This window comes from Cydia splendana, chromosome 1 (assembly GCF_910591565.1).
Source record: "Cydia splendana chromosome 1, ilCydSple1.2, whole genome shotgun sequence".
Taxonomy (NCBI): Eukaryota; Metazoa; Arthropoda; class Insecta; order Lepidoptera; family Tortricidae; genus Cydia; species Cydia splendana.
This window is the reverse complement of record NC_085960.1, coordinates 2,944,323-2,967,849: the sequence shown is the minus strand read 5'-3', so window position 1 is coordinate 2,967,849 and position 23,527 is coordinate 2,944,323. Positions and strand designations below refer to the sequence as shown.

Here is a 23,527-nt window from a genome sequence, read left to right as displayed (position 1 = left end):
ATGATCTGTCATCGTCGAAATCAAATATTGTTTTGATCACGTATTTTTTGTATCATTTAACATACATAAATATAGAGAACTCAAAAATATATCGAGATAAAATGATTTTACCGGGTTTCCTTATGCGTGGTACAACGCTACCCCATACCCATATATGGGCAATAAAATGAGCGTCAAGTTAGCCAACATCCCCAAAAAAATATTGTACGTCACTTTTTTAGAAGGCTATGTATTAGTGGCCGATAGTGTTTTCTATAATTGAAAAGTATTTATTTTACTCTAGGTTTAGCTTAGCTCTCGTAGTAATAAACTAATAAATAGTAGGCAAAACATGTCGTATTCAAATAGTAAGTTCTTATTGGAAATTTCAAGTGGTGCCGGAAGCATGTGCCGTGTCAATTATGTTCATAAAATTCTGTGGTTTTATTTATTTTTCATAATTACTTATCCATTTCAATATGTGATTTTGTTATGATGTGCCCACAGAATACGTTTTCGCGGCTCTGCCGAGGACGCAGCGCGGCACACCGCTTGTTTTGGGCGGTGATCCGAAGGGCAAAAATTTCCTGTACACGAACGGAAATTCGGTGATTATCCGCGATATTGAGGACCCGGCGATCGCCGATGTGTACACGGAGCACTCCTGCCAGGTTAACGTGGCCAAATATTCCCCGAGTGGCTTCTACATCGCTTCAGGAGGTAAGGTTATCACTTATCAGTTAGCAATTTAAATTATCATTAAACTTGTTAATTATGAATCATTGTTTATCTGTAGGAATTATTTATTTACTCACCATTTATTTGTATTGATGAGTCATGGTACAATTATGGCGATAAAGTTTATTTTATAAGGCATTCCTGTCTGATAGCTGGGTGACCTAGAATTATTCAGATATGGCTTCAACTGCAAGTCAGTAAGTTTGATCTTATGACATTAACTTTAAGCTTACTGTTTATATTTAATCAATTTTATCTCATCAAGAGAGTGTTGCCGTGAAATTATAGTGCCAGATAGGCCTTGGCTGCCTAAAATTTTGTTTCAAATTAAGAAAGTTGTATCTTTATGTATGAAAATCAACAAATTTATGGTTTAAAAAAGTTAAACCATACTAAGGGAATGGTGAAATAGTGTTAGAATTATTCTACAGGTTAATTTTTATTATTTTATAAAATATGAAAAATATGCACCTCTATTTTTATAAGGCAAATTTTCAAGTTTTCAGAACCTGTCACGAGCATTCTTTAAGTCTACCTACCAATGTAACCAACATTTGAGCCTACTGAGTATTTTTTTAGTCTTTTTATTGAAGAAATATGAACCGCTATACCTACAACCTCTATGATAGCCATTTCCTAGGACTTTGGCTGGTTGCCTTTAACAGGCGGATTCAGCTTGTACCATCACCCACACAGTTAACTGTACATAGGTGGACCATATGCCTTTTGTAAGAAGGTCCACCGATGTGCAGATAGGAATGTTGCTGTTTGTACACAAGACCCAGTTTGAACATTCAGACAGTGATTCTTGGTCTTTGGGCTTATGGAAGTAGCTTAATCAGTGGTGGATTTGCCCTAAGGCCCAGTAGGCCTGGGCCTAGGGCGGCAAGATATTTAGGGGTGGCAAATTATGACAAAAAATTCACTGATGATAATAAGAAATAACTCAAAATGTAGTCAATATAATGGGTGCTGAGAAAGGGGCAGCTACAGGGCCTGGGGCCTAGGGCGGCAAAGACTGCAGATCTGCCACTGTGCTTAACTTACATAATTCAAAGATTTTTGACATGAAGATATGATGTTATAGCAGATCAAAAAAAAATAAGGTAAGGTCAATGTGGCGAAGTCCGGCATACTTTATTTTTTTTTGACTTTGGAGTGATCTAGTTCCGTTAATTATTCGCCTATGTTACTGCTTGTAATCGCATACGATGAAGAATTTAATAATTAATAGTTTAGCCTTAGTGACAGATCATTTCAAGCACAAATTAAGCAAAAACAATGGCATTTTTTAAAATTCGGCGAGTAGACGGACTTGCCGTGCAGTTTAAGGGAAGTCCGTCTAGTTATGATATCAGCCAATCTATGGGTGTGTATATGTTCGTAGTCAAATGCCTAAAAAGAACGGATCAAGACAATGAAATGTGTATTTTAAACTTGTTAATATACGGTTCAGATTCGAAATAAACACCATTTTTCTAAAACAAAGGCAAGTCGGCATATACTACCAAAATGGGGTGGTAAACCTTTTTTGCAAATAATTATACATAATAATTTTTTTTATTTCCGAAATAAAAGATCAATAGTAATTTTAAAATGAATTTTAATCGTTTCTTTTAATATACTGAGATCAAAATTTAATAAAGTAACATCATGCGCAAAGTCTGGAGGATTTTTTGATACCTTATCAAATCGTTATAATATTAAAATCGCAAAAACAGTTGGTAATCTCTGATTTAATGAAATTCCGGCATATGACGGACTTGCCTTGAACATAATAGACGGACTTTCCAACTTAGTCAAATTTTAATATGATAAATTGTGAAACGTATAATTACAAAACTAAGCTCATTTTTGATATTTTAAAAATATAATAAAGACAGCTGGTTCTTATGCTACCTACGTAGTTACTTTCTGATGCACAATCTTTTCAAAAAATATTTTTAACAAATTTTTTTCGAACGGCTGTCGCACTATGACTTCGAGTTCAAAACACGAAATGACTTATTGAGGCGGATTGCTCTGAAGTTGGTTCTCACAGCGCCATCTGTTTTACAGAGACGGAACTAGCGCGAAAAACTGGTTAAGACGAAACGGGAGCTGAGCTAAAAGTCAATTTTGAGATTTCAAGCTGAATATACCCGTCGCTCTGACGGGGCGTGAGAGACTGTATTTGTGTGTGTAATGCACGCACACAGATGCGTACGCTTGCACCCGCGCGCGCCTCATTGCCGACAATTTGCAATGTTATTTTTCGTGCGTTACTGCCACGAGGCGTTCACTTATTACTTACTGTGTTGCGATTGAATTTTTTGACCCGGCTTACGTTTACGGAACTCGATAATCTTTCTACTACTGTGACTTGGCTTTGTTTACTTGACTTTGCTGATCAGCTTATTGTTTTGGACTCCGTGAGTTGTGGTTACCTATTGGACCGCACGCAATTCATCTACCTTTATTCAAGTAATTAAGCGTAATTAGCCGAAACCTTTATAAGAGTGTAATTCATAAGAAGTACATAAGATATAATTTATGTACTGGTTTGCTGTTAGCTTTTAATTGTATCACTTTACATATATGTTACTCAAATAACTAACACGGTTACACTGTTGTAAGAACATTATTTTTCAGGTAGGCCTTATTATACCTACTATAGGCCTTATTACCTCCTAGTACCTTAGTAGTACTAGTACTACTACGGAAATTGATTCAAAGACTCAAGACTGACTTAAGTGGCAGTAGGGTGTAGGGTTTTTTCTAGGCTTAATGAGTTCGCTGAAGCTTATTTTTTATACTTAGCGCACAGAACCACTAGTTTAACAGTATCAGCTCTAACCACATGTCACCATTTTGTCCTTTACGTAACAAGCTCAGGGGCCCAGAATATCCGATGTACCTATCAAATCAAGGTTCTGTACCAAATAAGGCCCGGTTATTATAGTTCGTTATTTTTTAGCATTAGAAAGAAGGTAAACAATCATGACGTGTCTTTTTATTAATAATTATTGAAAAACGCTTTCAAAAATTAGTTTATATTACTTATGAAAGCAAAAGAATATAAAAAAGTATATGATTAATACATACATACATACATACATACAATCACGCCTATTTCCCGGAGGGGTAGGCAGAGACCACGGATTTCCACTTGCTACGATCCTGACATACCACTTTCGCTTCCTTCACATTCATAACATTCCTCATACACGCTCGCCGGTTTAGGGTGCTCTTGCTCATTAATATGATTAATATGATTTATAATTCTAACATATTTGCTATGACTTATTTTTCAATGGTAATTTTTAATAAGACATGTCAAAATCTGTTACCTTAATGCAAAAACTAGGGTTCCGTACATAAGTCCGACTCACGCTTGACTGCACATTTCTAATAGGTTTTCCTGTCATCTATAGGTAAAGAACTATTTTGTGTATTTTTCAATATTTTAGACCCAGTAGTTTCGGAGATAAAAGGGGGTGAATGGTAATTTTTTGGCTGTTTTCTTAAATAACTTCGAACCTATGTATTTTAAAATTATAAAAAAAACATTTCCATCTTTAGGTCACTAATTTACATATGTGTACCAAATTTCAACTTAATTGGTCCAGTAGTTTCCGAGAAAATAGGCTGTGACAGACGGACAGACAGACAGACGCACGAGTGATCCTATAAGGGTTCGGTTTTTTCCTTTTGAGGTACGGAACCCTAAAAACGAACTTTAAGCGTGCTAACTTTCAAAATTTCATTTTTTATAAGATAGTATAAGTAGATGGGCAAAAATTTTGCGTCCATGTCCACCAGTGAGTAAGTGATTGAGATACCTAAACATTTAACTTTATAATGTAAAATGATATAATTTACTACCCTACTCGTTTAATTTCAGGTAGGTTGAATAAGGAACCAAGTAACCATGGGGAGGAGCAGTATTTACTAACATTTTCTTTTTGGGTCTTCAGAGTGTATCTTTTCCTTTTTTTTGCACATATTACAATTAAATATATATTCTCTGTGTAAACCCTTACGTCTTTCAATGACAAAGGCAAGATCAGCAAATGTACAATTTGTATGATCGTGCCTGATATTTGAGATCACAGAAAATAAATATTTTAAATCCACTATTCTGCGACCTTCTAAAATTTTGTTTTATCATGATTCATGATCAAAAAGCTCGGATTCAATAGTCATATCAAACGTCGATTATGCAGTTGATGATGAGCTTGCATTTTCTACCATTGGTGCTGCAAATGCATCAACCGGTGGCGATAAACTTTGCCCTCTTGTAAAACAAATTACTATTGTGATTGTGTCCAGCAAAAGGCCAAAATTCGGTTTACTTTCCTGTTTAAAATATTACTAATTTATTCATATTTCAGATTAGGTACATAGGTAACTGTCTGAATGTTACAATGCCAGCTGGCAAATTCTATCACATTTGTTTGTTTGGTAGTCATGGTAACATTCACTTACATTGATATCCTTATTAAGATCTGTATCTTATTATCCAGACCTTAAAATATTGCCACCGTTGCCCTTTAAAAAAATACTGTTTAAATAATTGGCTACTCAAACAATGCTTCTATAGTATAAATAATGACTACACAAAAATGGGTAGTATTGTATATAATGCACGAAATAAGGCCCGATTCTTAAGCGGGTTTAAATTTTGAGGCCATGTCCGCTAATAGTATAGACAAAATATCAAGTTTAATAAACACAAAAAGAAAACATTGATGGGCCTTATTTTATAATTTAGGCCTTACTTTGTAATTTAAAGTAGAGTTAGGCCAAGAAAAATCTATAGCGATTTTGATAGAACACGCAGTGCAAGTATTATTTCAAACGTCGCTTCTATGAAATTATGACATATAAATAACACTTGCACTGCGTGTGCTATCAAAATTGCTGTAGACTTTTCTTGGTCTGACTCTAAAATATTCTTTATTACACCACAAACATAAAAACAAATTAAAAAAAAACCGGCGAAGTGCAAGTCGGACTCGCACACGAAGGGTTCCATTATTTATAAAAACGGTCACCCATCCAAGTACTGACCCCGCCCGACGTTGCTTAACTTCGGTCAAAAATCACGTTTGTTGTATGGGAGGCCCCACTAAAATTTTTATTTTATCCTGTTTTTAGTATTTGTTGTTATAGCGGCAACAGAAATAAATCATCTGTGAAAATTTCAACTGTCTATCACGGTTCGTGAGATACAGCCTGGTGACAGACGGACGGACGGACAGCGGAATCTTAGTAATAGGGTCCCGTGTTTTACCCTTTGGGTACGGAACCCTAAAACCGATTTACAATGTAGATAGAGGTAGCAACAGGCGGTCTTATCGCTGTTAGTTCTTATTCTTCGTTTGTTTAGCATTAGAGTGAAGGTGACGTGTCTTTTTTAAGCATGCAATCGTATAATTATTTAGCTTTTTTTGTAATAGTTATGTACTTAGTGGTTAATATTAGTATTTACTATTTTTTTTTTCAATAATGCTTAAAAACGAAGTATAGATATGACAACCAAATATTAACGCCATTGTAGGGCAGGATATACAGAACATGAATCATTTGTACTGTCACGCTCCGTGATTGTTGAGCCATTTAGGGTTCTAGCTAAATTGGACATTCCATAGAGCACGAGTAAGTATGGAACAACCAATTCAGCTAGGACCCTAAATTGCTCGACAATTACGAAGCGTGCCTGTAGGTACCTAAAAATTTTGTTAACCCATTTTAACCATGCAATAAAATATTTTTGATTTTGATTTCTAATTTGAAATATTAGAATCAAAAAGTTCATAATAGATTGTATATCATAACTACAAAAATGTGTTCCCTACTCTCAACCCAAAACCCCTTGTATCTTAGGATCTAGATATTTTCACACAAGACGGTTTATCGATAACTTCTTACATCACTAGATTATCGACATTAAATGTCGACTATTGCCCATCACTTTTCTGGCTGTGTACGTATTTAGAAACTTGACTCCGCCCCTAAAATTAGTGCGATAGGGACAACTGCAGCTGAGGCGAAAAATCCTGCGTAAAAATGACAAAAATCGAGGTTTCGTAGTCCTCTTTTTCCTCCCCCAAAACTTAACCAATCGTAACCAAATTTGGAAATCTAAATGATTATGAAATTATCTGTGTCGGACCGTTTTGCTTTTTTGGCTAATTGATATCAGTTTTGAATACCACGCCTCTCATTGCGGCATAGTCTATTAGGCCATTTTGGCCGTTTTTGAAGGGCTCTAGCGCCTTAAAAAACAAAATTATCAAAAAAAGCAAAACGGTCCGACACAGATATTGACAATATTAATCTGTGTTGAAAAAATCATTGCTCTAGCTTCAAAAACCACGGAGGAAAACGAGGACTACGTTTGTATGGAGGAATGACCACTCCTGTTGGCTCTTAATCGACTGGACTCCAAAGTCGCATACGCCTTCAAATTCAAAAGTTATAACGTGTTGACGGACTTGCCTTGTAGACGGACTTACCCACAGTGACCTTACAACTATAATGCTGACAACATAACAATGAGAAGCCCAAAAAACTGGACCAAATTTACATATTATTTGCAAAGAAAAACAAGTTTTTGTATGCAATTTACTCATGCATATGGTCATTTGCATATGAAACTACAATCTCTATATCAAGGTTAACTTTCACTTGCATTATGTTAATGTTGACACAATTTTCTCTTCACACTCTTATTCTGTCTTAATCTCTAAAATCCACATATGCAATTTGTGCACTACTACCATAAATATACATATACATTTCTACCTTATTACCATCACATAAGGTTGTAATTGTTTCCATGTTTGTAGTAAGGAGATATGACTTTTTAACTTTCCAAGTGTAATTGTGCGTGAATAAACTTCCATGTGGATAATAAATTGAGCATAAATTAATCGGAAGCCTATAATTAGATGTTTAATTGGACTAATCGTCAGATGATGTATAGGATTTTGAACCATATTTCATAGTCTTAAGATGTTTAATTGCCTAAATGTGAGGTGAAATTGATAAGAATTTTCTGCAATCAGGAAGTTCTGGAGAAGATAGTTGGTATCTACTAGAAGTTCCTTGTTTCCTTTGGTTATAAATGCAATAAGGTACAGAGGGCAATTTCGACTGAAGATATTTTGATTAGTTGAATATTCCCGCAGTCGCAATTGCCCTCCGGCACCTTATAAAATAATATATTATAGTGGAAATAAAATTGTTCATATTCAAATTGATTATCTACTTCATAGCTTTCTAAAAATCAAAGAAAAAGCGGCCAAGTGCTAGTCGGACTCGCCCATGAAGGGTTCCGTAGCAGCAAGTAACATAAGAAAATTGCGGTTTACGATTTATCACTTATAAAAAAAAAAAACTACTTACTAGATCTCGTTCAAACCAATTTTCGGTGGAAGTTTGCATGGTAATGTACATCATATAGTTTTTTTAGTTTTATCATTCTCTTTTTTTAGAAGTTACACACACATTTTACCACTTTGGAAGTGTCTCTCACGCAAACTATTCAGTTTAGAAAAAAATGATATTAGAAACCTCAATATCATTTTTGAAGTCCTATCTATATCCATAGATCCCCACACGTATGGGTTTGATGAAAAAAAAATTTTTGAGTTTCAGTTCTAAGTATGAGAAACCCCCAAAATTTATTGTTTTTTTTTTTCTATTTTTGTGTGAAAATCTTAATCCGGTTCACAGAATACATCTACTTACCAAGTTTCAACAGTATAGTTCTTATAGTTTCGGAATAAAGTGGCTGTGAAATACGGACGGACAGACAGACAGACAGACATGACGAATCCATAAGGGTTCCGTTTTTTGCCATTTGGCTACGGAACCCTAAAAATATTTGATAAGTCAATTGTTAGTAAATGATGAGAAATAAGTCCAACTGATCATTAAATACTATTTGGGAGACAGAAATGTACTAAATTCTTGTAAGTGTCAAATAAGTTTCTAGACACGAATTCAGTCAGTATAGGACGAAGTTGCGGAGTGTTTCCAAAAGGCTAGAAAATTTCTCGTAAATTTCAAGAAAATTTCACTGGAATCAAAGGAAACGTTCATTTTGGAAATGGAAAATTTGAATTCCCTTACAAATTTACGAAGTTTTTTCACGTGGAAATTTCGCAATTTTGGAACTTTTCGGAGGACATCGCTAGCCTATAGACACGAATCGAGACATTGTTGAGAAGCCCCATTTGTGTGTCACATCACGCCGAATGCATGGTGCGTTGCATCTCCCGACCCTATTTTTCAAATGAAAAATGTACGAAACTCGTACTGAAAGTGCACCTATTATTTAAATAATTAAGAACGCCGCATTAATACCATAAAGATGCTACTTAATAACGAATATTTTAGCGACAAACATATTGCCCGCAAACGTTGGACGGCCGCCAACTCTGTTCCAGAATTAAACTAGGTTTATATATGAATGAAGAAATGGTGGTAACCAAGATTATTGTGTTTGTTTTTATTGAAAAAGGATTCTACAAAAGTTGCAAGTTGCAACATATGGCATGCTATTTTAGGTAATTGCTGGCTAATTAATTAGGAGCAACGAATTAAATCGATCGATGAAATGCCGCATTATATTGCAAATTGCATACGGTTTTCGGTGACGTTGGACAGGCCTAAATAAAGAGTCCTTTAACAATATAACAAAAAATGTTTATTTATTTAAAAAACGAGGCCCCAGTTTTGTTTATATGTTAGCATTATAATCTTGTAGTAATCTTATTTCGTACAATGTAAAATTAAATATTCATTTGAGACTTCATCATCCAGTCTTTTTATTAAATAATATGTGGCGTTGTTTTATGCACTGTAGCCTTTTAGGAATGGTTCGCCACTTTTCGTAACTGACTAGGTATTTTCCGTTTACCTAATGTATATAAATAAAATTGCATTCCTCGTTATATTCGAAGAGTTAAAAATGTAAATGAAACTGTGGAACAGAAGCAGCTGCAGTGACGCAACTGAATAAACTGAATTAACAAGGAAAATTTAATTTTACGTAGTACGTTTCTGTGAGTTGAGTTGTGATGAGTAATGTGCTCAATTTAATATGGTGATGCAATCAGCGTTACTGCTTCCTTCCTACTACTTATCAATAATTGGATAAGTTCCAAAAATCCTAACACTACGGACCACGCATAATGGAGGGTTTCGTACAGTTAGCAGAAGAAGTTGCTAAGCGGGCGGGGTGTTCAAAATTACCTTGGCTCACTCTTATTTTCTTAACAATAAATTGCGTCAAGATCATTTTGAACACCACCCGCTTAGCAACTACCTATTGCTACTGACTATCTTCATGCTATTAACCATTCTTTTTTAATTGTTTCAGACGCCTCAGGCAAAATCCGCATCTGGGACACCGTGAATAAGGAGCATATCCTCAAGAATGAGTTCCAGCCAATCGGTGGGCCCATTAAAGACATCGCATGGAGTGCGGACAGTCAGCGTATGGTCGCTGTCGGCGAAGGCAGAGAGAGGTAAGATACTAGGGCTTCCATAGTTCCTGATAATCCTAATAGATGGTGCTGTGCAACGTGATTTCTAGATCGCGCTATCGTTTGTTCGATGTAGATGGCTTAAGGGAATCAAAGTTCGTATCTGGGAGAAAGTGAACTTCAAAAATGAGTTCCAGTTCCAGCCAATCGGTAGGCCCATCAAAGACATCGATTGGACCGCAGACAACCAGCGAATGGTCGCTGTTGGTGCAGAGAAAAGTAAATCTCCGATAGGTGGCGCGGTGATTCATAAATCGCGCTTTCATTTCTTCGACGTAGATTACGTACTTAAAGAGACAATGATTAGTGTCGGACACTGTGATGGTGTAAGTAGCTCATCAGAACGACTGGAACTTTTAAATTTACGAAATTATACAGTCAGTGGCAAAGATGCCTGTCAGATCACGGTTTTTTTTGGCGATGAGATGTTTTCTAGCCCATGTGCCATATTCTCACAACTATTCTTTCATAGTTTATTGTATTTATACTGTAAATCTTTCCAGATTCGGCCACGTGTTCATGTCTGAAACCGGCACCTCCGTCGGCGAGATCAGCGGCCAATCCAAGCCGATCAACTCGGTGGACTTCCGTCCCGCGCGTCCGTTCCGGATCGTCACGGCCTCGGAGGACAACACGCTGGCCGTGTTCGAGGGGCCGCCGTTCAAGTTCAAGTGCACTAAACAAGTTAGTAATTACTAATGTCACACTTATGTCTAATTGTAACGTGTTCATGGCCGAGACCGGCACCTCCGTCGGCAAGATCAGCGGCCAATCCAAGCCGATCAACTCGGTGGACTTTCGTCCCGCGCGTCCGTTCCGGATCGTCACGGCCTCGGAGGACAACACGCTGGCCGTGTTCGACGGGCCGCCGTTCAAGTTCAAGTGCACTAAACAAGTTATTAATTATTAATTAACAAATCACACTTTATCTCTCATTGAAAGAGTGAATATCTCCGAGTGGCCTTCAACGCTCGGGCCATTGACCGCGCGGGCGCCTGCAAAACAACGTTAGGGTTGCAACTATCAGTAATTACTTTACTAAAAATTTGAGTGTGAAATAATAAAAACCGGCCAGGCGCGAGTACTCGCGCACGAAGGGTTACTTACCATTACGCAAAAAAATGCAAAAAATCACATTTCTTGTATGGGAGCCCCACTTAAATATTTATTTTATTCTGTTTTTAGTATTTGTTGTTATCGCGGCAACAGAAATACATCATCTGTGAATATTTCAACTGTCTATCTATCACGGTTCATAAGATACAGTCTGGTCGTCTTAGTCGGGAGTCTTAGTAATAGGGTCTCGTTTTTACCCTTTGGGTACGGAACCCTAAAAAGGGACGGTTTCTAATCACAACACGGTAGCCAGCACAAAACGAAACTAGCAGAACAGCAAAACAGTAAAAAATGCAACAATGAAAGCGTAAAAATAAAAACGATTTTTCTTAACCTTTACCCTTGGAACACAAAATTTCACATCATTTTTCTTCTATTTCATATGGGATTACCAAGCGATTTTATAATATTTTACGTACTTATAAGTGCATTTACGAAACAAATGATAATGATGATTGCTCTAAATCCATAGTTTGTGAAGATGAGTACAAATTAATATATAACGGATATCCCAGCATACTTTCAATACTTTATGTTTATTTCCAGGAGCACTCCCGCTTCGCGCAGGCGATCCGCTACAGTCCCGATGGAAGTCTATTCGCGTCCGGTGGTTTCGATGGCAAAATCTTCCTTTACGATGGCGCTACTTCTGAGCTTAAAGGAGAAGTGAGTTCAATGGTTATAGAATCCGTGACACGCGTGTCTACATTTAAGTTTGACTGTATTGTAAACTCCATTATTAAAGAAGGAACTCAAGGTACCATCGCACACTGACACGAATTTCATGCCAACGGGTTAGAAATTTTCTGTACTCATTTTCCTACTTTTTTTATAAGACTAATTTAATATCCCACTGCTGGGGAAAGGCCGTCCCTCGTCCCTGTCATATGTACTTTCCCACCAATCAGGATAGAATACGTCCAAGTCATCCCGCTATCTCCTTCTCGTTTTGTCTGCACCCTGGCCTACACCATCTATGGTGTACCGTGGGTCTCATTTGGTAACCATTTTAGCCCACCTTTCCGGGTGCATGCGGCAGACATGTCCACCCCAGTTTCACTTCAGCTTACGCTGTCACTCCCACTTATTTGTATTTATTTATTGCGTATATGGTAATTCAGGTTACAACGGCACGCTGTACAATATTGCATATTACAAATAGTTCCACTGAACACTACCTTTACAGGTGTACACGCTCGTATATACTTATTACACGATACTACTTAAATAAATTGTTTTCCTACTATATCATAAGATTTTTTTTTTCCAGTTCGGCTCTCCCGCCCACAAAGGCGGAGTATACGGCATCGCGTGGTCTCCCGACGGCAAGCAGCTGCTCTCCTGCTCCGGCGACAAGACCTGCGCCGTGTGGGACGTCGAGACCATGGAGAGGAGCATACTCTTCAACATGGGGAACGCTGTGGAGAACCAGCAAGTAGGATTGATTCATATTCGTAACAAACGCAAACGTATGCGAGCGGCCCGAGTGCATGTTGTATTATACAGAACCTTTTGTGTTAGACGCCACTCTGCCTGCCCCACCGAACGCTCCGTTGGAGGCTCATTACTAGAGATGGGTAACTACCCGGGTAAATACCCGATATTTACCTACCCGCGGGTAAATACGCGGGTATTTTCGTTTTTCTTCTAAATTTGATCTGTTTAATGGTATGTGAGTATAAATAAGATTAATTTAAGTATTTTTTATAATGTTACATAAAATGTATGTTCAAACTAATTACGAAAAGGTTGCTATGAGGTGAAGTTCGATTTTAACATATATCAGTCCAATTATAAAAATCGTGTAAATCATTCCCTGGCTTCCGGAAATGTTTTAAAATGCTTTTAATATACATTAGAAAGATTAAAATAAAGAATACTTATGAATGATAATAAAAAAGAATTGTGCAGTATCCCAACTTGTGAAGCTTATAAGTCAAACACAGTTAGTTTTAGGACAAAAATGTATATAACTTTTTTTGTAGAAAATTATGTCTACTTTACTTTAGTTTGTACATACAACACTTTTCGATATTAATGACAGATTCCAAGAAATATGAAAAAGTTCACTTTTGCCCCCCTCCCCCCAACCACACCCCCCGCCGACCGAAGTTGGAATGTGTATTATCAACGTATAAGTACGATAATTTACAAAAGTCTAAAAAAATACTCTTATGACGGCCTTTTTTTAATATTTATCAAAATTGTACTAAAAATTCCGTAGTTACAACTGCAACTGCAACTAAACCATTTCATTTTAAATGACACACAATAATTACAGCCATTAACTCGGTTTATATCTCCACTTTAACACAAATCGACATGTGCAACAAGAAATGAATCTACCCGTCCATTTGGGTAGATACGGGTAAATACCGGGTAGATGGGTATTTACCGGGTATTTACCTGGGTGGGTAAATTGGGTAAATACCCGCGACCCATCTCTACTCATTACTGAGGCCGTGGACATCCTTAAGGAATATAATGACGTAAAAATGAACTATATCTTAAAATGTGGCGCACGTGGTTTCGCAGAAAGGTTGCCAGTTATGCAAGTACTTTCTTAAACTGTTAACATTTTTTTGTCCTTTAAATAAAATAAAAAAATACCAATTGTTAACCGTCATAAACTTTCAGCCTTTTATATCTTGCAGATCTAAAAGGGATCCAGACAAATAAAGACTTGTTAGGATAAGATTTCATTTAGATTATCTAATCTAATAGATTGGGATTTTTAATTACAGGTATCATGCCACTGGCAAGGCAAGCACTTGATCACCGTCTCACTGTCCGGAGACATCAGCTACCTCGACCCCGAGAACCCAGACAAGCCACTCCGGGTCCTCACCGGCCATAACAAGCCCATCACTTGTCTGACTTTACATCCGGACAAGCACACTGTTTACACAGCTAGTCACGATGGATATGTCACCGCTTGGAATGTTGCTACTGGTAAGATACATTCAAGTATCCTGGTCAAGGCACCAAACTGTAACAGTAACATACCTTGACCATAACGAGCCATTCACCGTTCGTTTGGCCCGTACAATAGTCATGACGATTTTGTCATTGTTTGGAATATTGCTATTAGTAAGATACATAAGTGTCTAATATCTTGTACAAGATTGCAGACTTAATGTCATAATGCATTCTCTACTAGTTAACCAATGTCACAACTGGTTATGAAGGTCTAATTATGACGTCACGGTACGGTATACAATTTCAATACTTTTATCATAGCACCATGTTTTCGGGGCATGATCCAAATCAGAGAGTTTATGCACCAACACACATGTACAGACAGCCAGCAAAACTAATAGCTTAGCACCCTCTCTCTCTCTCTCTCTTTAGCCTTTTCTACCCTTCGCGTGTAGGCCTCCTTCATTTTACGCCATTTGTCAGGGTCCTCTGCAACCTGGAGCCACTTCTTTCCCGCAGTCCCTTTGATGTCGTCGTCCCAACGCATCTTGGGTCTACTTTGAGCTTAGCACCCATGCAAACAAATATGCATATAAGTTGATCAATAAATTTGCGACGATGTATTTCCGATCTACAAATAAATAATTGACTGATGTCTCCAAATTCAGGTGAAGGCCAACACATCCAAGGTCAAGGTCACGGCAACCAGATCAACGGAATGCGCGCCGGCAAGGACGGCTCGCTGCTCACCTGCGGCATCGACGACTCGCTGCGCCGTGCCGTGCCTAAAGCTGAAGGTAAGTTCAGTTTGTAATAAATCGCCGGGAATGGAAGAAGCTCTAGCCCTAGCCACCTCTAGGTGGCCTTTGCGCAACGGCAGTCGAATCTACAAAAGAAAAGCAGCATATAGACTGATTTACATTTTTGAATTGGAAAATGATTAAATATTTTCGAGTTAGCTGATTGATGAATGACTGAACCCGTGACGATGATGATGATGTATTCCTGTTATCCCTCATTAGGGACATAGGGCTCGCAGAAGAATTTTCCATTTGTCGCGATCTTAAGCGGCTATATACTTCCCTAGCTCTTTCCAGTCGAATCCAGTTGAACCAGCCTCCTTCTCAACTGATCGCGTCCATGTTGTACAAGGCCCGAACCCGTAAATATTAGGACGATGGCAAAATTTATTGTCTCGGACATCCAGTAGCGTGCCTAGGGTTTCGGAGTAAGGCAAGCCGAAAGACATGTTTTCATAATAAATGTCCAATCTCACTCTTTGGACTCAAATGAATTTGCTAGCGTATCGCGGCGAGTTATCATAGCGCACAGGGCATACTAGGTACAGTAGGTACTACTAGATAGAATTTTACAAACATATCAGAGGGCCCACCGCGAACACTGAAGTTTGAAAATTGCATGCTTCGTTCTCTGTCACTCTAATTACGCCTTAATTGGAGTAAACCAACAATCCTTCTGTTTTGTAAACGGCCGTACAAATTTTTTTCTTAATGCGACTGACTTATCTGAGAATACACAAGTCGGGTGTTGGAAATGATATCCCGTTTTTCTACAAAGTTTAATGATTTTACCTTGTCTTCGTTGAGTAATACGTGGACGCATCTCATACCGTCACAAGGAACAACTCCATCCATTGTTAACACTTATATCGTCACAACAAACAAACAAATCCACATTCACTACTTAATTCAAATTCACTTAAATAAATTGAGCTTTCGTTACTTTCGACTCGACTAAATAATAATACACTTGAAGTAAACGCGTGCCCGTGCGAACTTATGCAGCTAACTTCACACCAAAAGCCAGGCTTTAAATCGCCTTATAAAATTGCTATACATACCAACAAATAGTTACATCGTTCTATGGCGTTCGTAGGCTTAGAGGGCCAAGAGCGGGACGAAAAAGCAAGCCCGGTTGCAAGCCGACGAGTGCGAGCAGGATAGCTAGAACATCCTACGCCTGATTTCTTTCGCGCGGACGAGGCGCCACCACGGCAAAAATTTGCAACACGCTGGAGCCGCGGTCGGCGCGCTGTGGTTTCAATAATACGGGTTCATTTGGCGCGCGGTTTAAAAATAATCTATATTAATTATTGATCTTATCACTACGTAATTTCGGTAAGGCAACTAAGGCAAGCCCGGCTTTTGGGCTTGTATGGAAGTACCGCCACTGCGGACATCCGGAATTCAAGAGTTGACGTCTCGGTCGAATCATGGACAAATTCATGTTACCAATATTTTAAGTGTAATAGGATATTTAGTTTATTTTACTCGTATTTTCAGGAGAAGTGCCGACGTACACGGAGGCGGCCGTGACGCTGGGCTCGCAGCCGCGCGGCATGGACCACATCCTCGACGATGACACCACCATCATCGCCACCGTCAAGGAGGTACCACCATTTTATCCCTCCTTTACAATATCCACCTAAGGCCCAAGGTCTACCTATAGTACCTCTTCCGTTAAATGAAATTTAAATCCTATTCAATTGGAACAGATTCGCTTTTGCTTTGTTTTGTTCAATTTTCCAACAACGCAAAATCAACTCTATTTCCTTCCCAATATGTTCAAATTTCAGTGGAGAAGTTTGGATTTTTAATTTGTATGGCTGGGCCTTAGGAGGATACTATCATCGGCAAGATAATGGTGAGACGTGCAAGCATCCACATGATCGCCTGTACAATGCAACCACCCGGCGATTCCCTTTGATGAGTGCCCAAAAAATCGATAACTCACGGGTCGCAGGCGATGATAGACGACTGGCGGGGACTGCCGATTATGCACTATCGTACCCGCCAGTCATCCTCTATCATCGCCGATAGTGTAGAGAAGCCGTTAGATTATCAAACGAATACATTAGAGAAAGGCCTCAAGATTGCTAATTATTTTTTTCAACCGTTATGTGGTAAGCGTCAGGACCCCTGGACCACTTGAGATATTTGATGTTTAGATAATATCAAAATACACTACCTTTTTGCTACTATTTGGTACCTAACTTCAAATAATTAGTACCTCGATTGACAGCGAAAACCCGAAGAACTAAAGTGGCCATACATTCTGACGTCAGGATGTCTGGACCATTTTTTTTACATGGTTTGAGACAACACAACTACATGACATGCTAGTAAATATTTACTACCTTTTTAGTACCTCAACATATATTTTTTTCCATCCTTTTTGGTATTCCAGAAAAAAAGTATGTTCAAAAAAAGAAATTTAAATTAGATTTTTTTTGCTATGTATACATTTGTTTTTGGGGTAAGTAAATATAATATATTTTTTCTACTCGTCGACTGTAATTCTTGAATTAAGATTTCTTATACCAAACTGCAATTGGGTATTTTTAATGTATGGGCTCCCAACTCAACTATAATATTCATTTCGATACAGTTTAGTCAACTATAATGAAATTGACCAATCACAGCTCGCCGCGATCAAGAGGACGAAACAAAACCATAGCTCAAAATAATTATATATTTTAGGTTGTATAGTAGAAACAATTGCTTCATAAGTCAGAAACGCGCATGTGACACCCTTAATATAGCAACATCCATAGACTACGAAAACCACTTAGCGTTGCTTGTTAGTCTCCATAGGTTACGGTGGCCGAAATCGAGAAAACAACTGTCTAAAAATTAAATTTAGCGCGGAGCAAGTAGCAAGTACCAGGGCCTCATGAGTTACGAGAAGGTGTCGTTGACCAGCCCGCCGTAGGGCGCGGGGCGCGGCGGCCGGGGCGCGTACCAGTATGAAGATATCGCGGCTGCTCGCGTATCGTGGCTTTTGGTTTGGTTTTTTTGTATGATTCAACTAGTTTAAAGTATTATTTTTATATGCGTAGAAAAAGTATTGTATACAATAGTGATATAATCAAGCTTTTCAATCTCGTACCTTACTTAGACAACTCAGCAAGCTTCGTTGTCTAAACACGGTACTCGACTGAAAAACTCTCTATTATATCACGATTGTATATAATACTATATGATTGTATTGATTGTGGCTATAAAATCATACACTTAAATAAAAATAATCATTTTATTAACTAGAATTGAAAGTAAGTACCATCGCCCACACTGTTAACTGTACATCGGTGGACCTTGTGTCTTTGTAATAAGGTCCAACAATATACAGTTAAGAGTGTTGTTGTTTGTACATGATTTAATAATAAAAACCACATTTCTTGGCGTGATTTTAACGCGGTTTACATACTTATACTTGTCACTTGATATTATAAGATTAATAGTCCGTGGCGTTCACGACAAAAAAAGTGCGATTTACGGCAATTGATGATGATGGAATTTCCTTTTGCAGAGTTGCTCCTTTTGACTAACAGATTGATTTAATAAGGGGAGCCAACCAAATTTTTCATGCAAAATTTTGACTTAAGATGGGTGCCCCCCGAAATTTGTAAAAAAATAAGTTTTGCTATGTGCTCAAGTTTCGTATCATTTTCGGGTAAATCAAGGATGCTAAATTCATTTCTGATATTTAATTTATACGGTTTCATATAAATAATAAAAAAAATAAAAATAAAAATTTGCCATTTAATTTTTTTCCGAATAAACGCCTAAATTTTTCTAATTTTGATATATACACATAAAATAAGAATTGGATGAAAAAGCTCTACTATTTCTCGCTATAAAAAGTATACACATGGCATATTTATTTATAAAAATGTAGAGAGAAAAAAATACTTACTGGGCTGTTTTTTTTGGGCTGGGCTTTTTCATGAAATTTTTATTTTTGTGTGCATATAAAAATAAAAAAAATACAGGCTTTTATTCGAAAAAAAAAAATAAAAATACCAAATTTTTATTTGTATTTTTTTTTATTATTTATACAGGGTATAGCCATTGGACAACCCCTGAAATCCCACGTAGGGTTACTTCTAAGAAATGCTCTAACGCTAATATTTTTTTAAATAGAACAAAAGATAAAAAAATAAATTATCAAACAAAAGTTATTTCCAATAATCGACAACAAAAAGAAACATAGGTACTGTATTAATCATTGGCAGTGCTTTTGACAATTTTTTTGAAAATGTGTGGAAATGATGACATTAGTCAAAAGTCAGAATCTTATTAATGTCATAAATAAAAAAGATAATCAAAATGGTCGAAGAAGGTTTCATACTATTTATTACCTCAGGATCTACTAACACATACAGGTTGCTCCAAAGTAAAAAAATCGTAATTTGTTAATTTCTTCGTAACCGCTACACCGATTGTTATGATACTTTGTATACTGGTTCTAAATACCCTAATGCATATGTACATTTCGGCTTTGTCCAATGGCTAGGGACACCCTGTATGAAACCGTATAAATTAAATATCAGAAACGAATTTAGCATCCTTGAGTTACACGAAAATGACACCAAACTTGACCACATAGCAAAACTTTTTTTTTATTAATTTTGGAGGGCACCCCCCTTTAAGTCAAAATTTTGCATCAAAAATTCGATTGGCTCCCCTTCCCAAATCAGTCTGTGAGTCAAAAGGAGCAACTCTGCAAAAGGAATTTCCATCATCATCATTTGCCGTATAATTAAGTGAACACCAGGGACTATAAGATTATGAGTATTATAAGATTTCTTTTTTTAAGTGCATCTTTTTTCTGGGTCGCCAAAAAAATTAAAATAAAATATATGTTGAGGTACTAAAAAGGTAGTAAATATTTACTAACATGTCATGTAGTTGTGTTGTCACAAACCATGTAAAAAAATGGTCCAGACATCCTGACGTCAGAATGTATGGCCACTTTAGTTCTTCGGGTTTTCGCTGTCAATCGAGGTACTAATTATTTGAAGTTAGGTACCAAATAGTAGCAAAAAGGTAGTGTATTTTGATATTATCTAAACATAAAATATCTCAAGTGGTCCAGGGGTCCTGACGCTTACGTTATGTGTCTAAAAAAGCGCTACCATTTTTCAAAAAATTCTGCTGGCTGAACATACTGCACTTTAATTATATATTTCCAGCTGTGCGTGATCATCGGCGGCAGCAAGCAGTCGGCGATCCCTCTCAACTTCGAGCCCACCTGCGTCGCCATCGACCCTAAGAGCCGACACGTCGCTGTTGGAGGTAAAGATCAGACAGAAAAATATCGACAAGAACTACAATTATTTAATTTGATTAATTTAATAGCATAAATATATTTTTTTCTTAGCCTATTTGAGTGTCTCACTGCTGGGCAAAGGCCGCTGCCCTGGTTTTCAATAACTCCCGATTTAGCGGTTCTTCCGGCCAGTTGTTTGGGAAGGCTTCAAAGTAACAATAGTTACAAAAATCTTGACCTAAACTAACAAACACAAAAACTGTTCACAAAATTCGCCCCGCGCCCCTCCAGATGCAAAGGAGCCCATCACGCCCGGCATGCCACGTTGAACCGCGACGGACAATCTTTGCATAAGGAACAATTATTGTTATATTGATAAATATCTATTTCTAATATACAGGAGCGGATAACAAAGTTCGCCTGTTCACCCTGGATGTCCGTACTTTGACCCCGGGAGTCATTTTGGAGCATCTCGGTCCCGTCACCGACGTCCGTTTCAGCCCCGACTCCGCTTATCTAGTCGCTAGTGACGCTAATAGGAAAGTCATCCTGTATAGCACTGAGGAATATAAGGTAAACTTATTACATTTTTACAAATGTTATTGTTAAAGAGGTGTCGTTTCTCAAAAACTTTAGTTTAAAAAATAAGCGGCAGTCTACGCTACGCCTACTGGCTTCCCGCCGATGCGATGTCGGGACAGCAAACAGCAAAGGCAATAAAAAAAGGTGTTGGTTGGTAAATATAGATCCTTGGGAGTTGGTGGGTTATTTATCTTATCTAAGTCTCACTCTTTCATTTTGCAAAATGTGAGAAGCAAATACGTATTGGACCAAGAAATTGGACAGGTGGAATACCACCCTTATTTAAATTTAAATTAAATTAGTTAAAATCACGTGTCGGTCGTCAAACTTTTTTTATGGGGCTATTCATAAATTACGTCATTTCAAATTAGGGGAGGGGGGGTCTGGACATCGGATGACGATAGCACGACGTAGGAGGAAACGGGGTCATTCGAAGCATGATTTTTAGGGGGGGGGGGGGATGGTCAAAAAACGATGACGTAATTTATGGACAGCCCCTATGGCGGTATTCATAAACGCGTTACAAGCCTGAATTCGCTATGAATCGTTTGTCTTTATCTGTCATGTGGACTTACGTGTTCGTAAGAAAGGTATAAAACATAATTTAACTAAATAAGGCCCGTAAAGTTTTATGAATAAGGGGGTTAATATGTATTTGATTGAACCAGCTGGCGCACAACAAGGAGTGGGGCTTCCACACGGCGCGCGTCAACTGCGTCGCCTTCAGCCCGGACTCCCAGCGCGTCGCGTCCGGCTCGCTCGACACCAACATCATTGTGTGGAGCGTAGAAAACCCCGGCAAGCACATCATTATCAAAAGTGAGGAAAATGTGGTCGCCATAGCAACTTGTTTCTTAGGGCCACTTGCACCATTCCACTAAACCGGGTTAACCGGTTAAACCTGGAGTTACCATGGTTACCAGCACAATTTGACACTGGGCTAACGGTTTAACCGGTTAACCCCGGGTTAATGGGTTGGTGCAAGTGGGGCTTAGTAGACTGATCGCATCATGCCTACATGCCTAGAGGTTTTTACACGAAGTCGGGCGTGGCTCACTCCGCGATTTCTCGCGTCGCTGCAAGTACATGCGGCCTCACCAATTTTGGTGTCCAGCCATAGTAGTTGCCGCGCACCGCTACGGAACGGACGCCTGCTCGCGCTTGCGCCACCTAGCGGTCATATCTGTTGTAATAGACGCGTTTTGTTAGAGAGTGAAGATTCACTCTACAGAAGATTCTGTACCTAGTACTATTATTTATTCTGTGACGAAGGCCATAATAAAAGGGTTAAATCTTGGAAACTTAATTAAATCCATTTTTGATAAAGTGTAATAATGGGGTTGGCCGGTCAAAGTATTTAGCAGATGGCGCCAGCATAGCTTGCCCTGTCAATCCCTAGAATAGAGTCAAATTTTTGTTTCATTAATTGAATTTTATGCCCTGGATACCAGCCCTTTAAGCCAAATCTCATACAAAAAGGGCAATGATTGCGTCATCTATGCAAACCTTTGACAGTTGCCAACCCCGTTGTAACACGTGTTTGTTTGCAGACGCACACCCACAGAGCCAGATCACCGGCGTGGCGTGGCTGGACGACGAGACCATCGTGTCCGTGGGACAGGACGCCAACACACGCGTCTGGACCGTGCCTAAACCTTAAACACGTACACACACACACACACATACGGGGAGATACTGCGGCGAACGGATATTGTAGGGACCGTGCGCGTTGAGGCGCCTTGGGGCCAAAATCGAAAGCTAAAACCTTTAATAACCAAGTCTAAAACAACATAATTTTGGTGTATAATAATTAGGACAATTGAGCGTCAGGGAGGATTGAACTACAGATGTACCGCATTAGTTGTTTTCCACCGCATTTTCACGGAAACGTACGAACGTGTCTTGCCATTTCAGTCAGTCTCGGTACAAAGAGTACTGAGCTTGAGTGAAGTAGCATGACAAAATAATAACGTTTCCGAGAAAATACGATTGAAAACAATTATGCACTACATCCGTATCTTGGCTATTTTGTGCGCTTTGAAGGGTCAAACCTGATATTGACAATTCATGCCAATAACCAAGTACTTCCCTATATGCCTGTATGCCTTTTCCTGGCATAGTAATATAGTAATTATCGACCACATAACGCGGCAATAGAATATTAACTTTATCATTACGATTTAAGGTTACAATTAGATTGTACTTTCGGGAAGTGTGATTTATATTCAAATGTATGTATTTGGGATTATTGGTGAAATCCTTGTAGATTGGTGCGGCCTGGAAAAGGGTTTACTGCCCCTATAGTTCATGCTTCCTCGTGTGTTCTAGGGTTTACCAATTTTGGCCTAAAACGATGTTCCTCAGTCCACGCACGCTCCCTATAAGTACCCGAGCGGATGTCAATAATTGTTAAACTAGGGGACATCCCTGGGGAGACCAGCCCTAAATATCCAAATAGTTATTAAATATAACTAGAAAGTTCCATTATTCATAGTGCATTTATGATTTTTCCTATTAAACTATAGTCCTATGCGGCTGCAAAAGCACTTCCAATTTTTAAGCGGAAATAAATGGAGGAAATA

General features: G+C 38.2%; 1 protein-coding gene and 1 long non-coding RNA gene across 2 annotated transcripts; both read left to right on the top strand.

Annotated features, from left to right (window-relative positions):
- The first annotated feature begins 193 nt into the window (after positions 1–193).
- On the top strand, positions 194–23,009 carry LOC134789451 (actin-interacting protein 1). Its single transcript, XM_063760037.1, has 13 exons — positions 194–347; positions 487–699; positions 10,091–10,238; positions 10,760–10,940; positions 11,919–12,038; positions 12,643–12,807; positions 14,117–14,324; positions 14,960–15,088; positions 16,595–16,701; positions 20,287–20,389; positions 20,764–20,936; positions 21,614–21,764; positions 22,496–23,009. Exons 1-13 carry the CDS (start codon positions 332–334, stop codon positions 22,603–22,605), a joined length of 1,824 nt encoding a protein of 607 aa, XP_063616107.1. The 5' UTR covers positions 194–331; the 3' UTR covers positions 22,606–23,009.
- Positions 8,064–8,466, top strand: LOC134789762 (uncharacterized). The gene is made up of 2 exons (XR_010144113.1): positions 8,064–8,295; positions 8,362–8,466. It is a non-coding gene; the product is annotated as an uncharacterized LOC134789762 (long non-coding RNA).
- Positions 23,010–23,527: the final 518 nt, after the last annotated feature.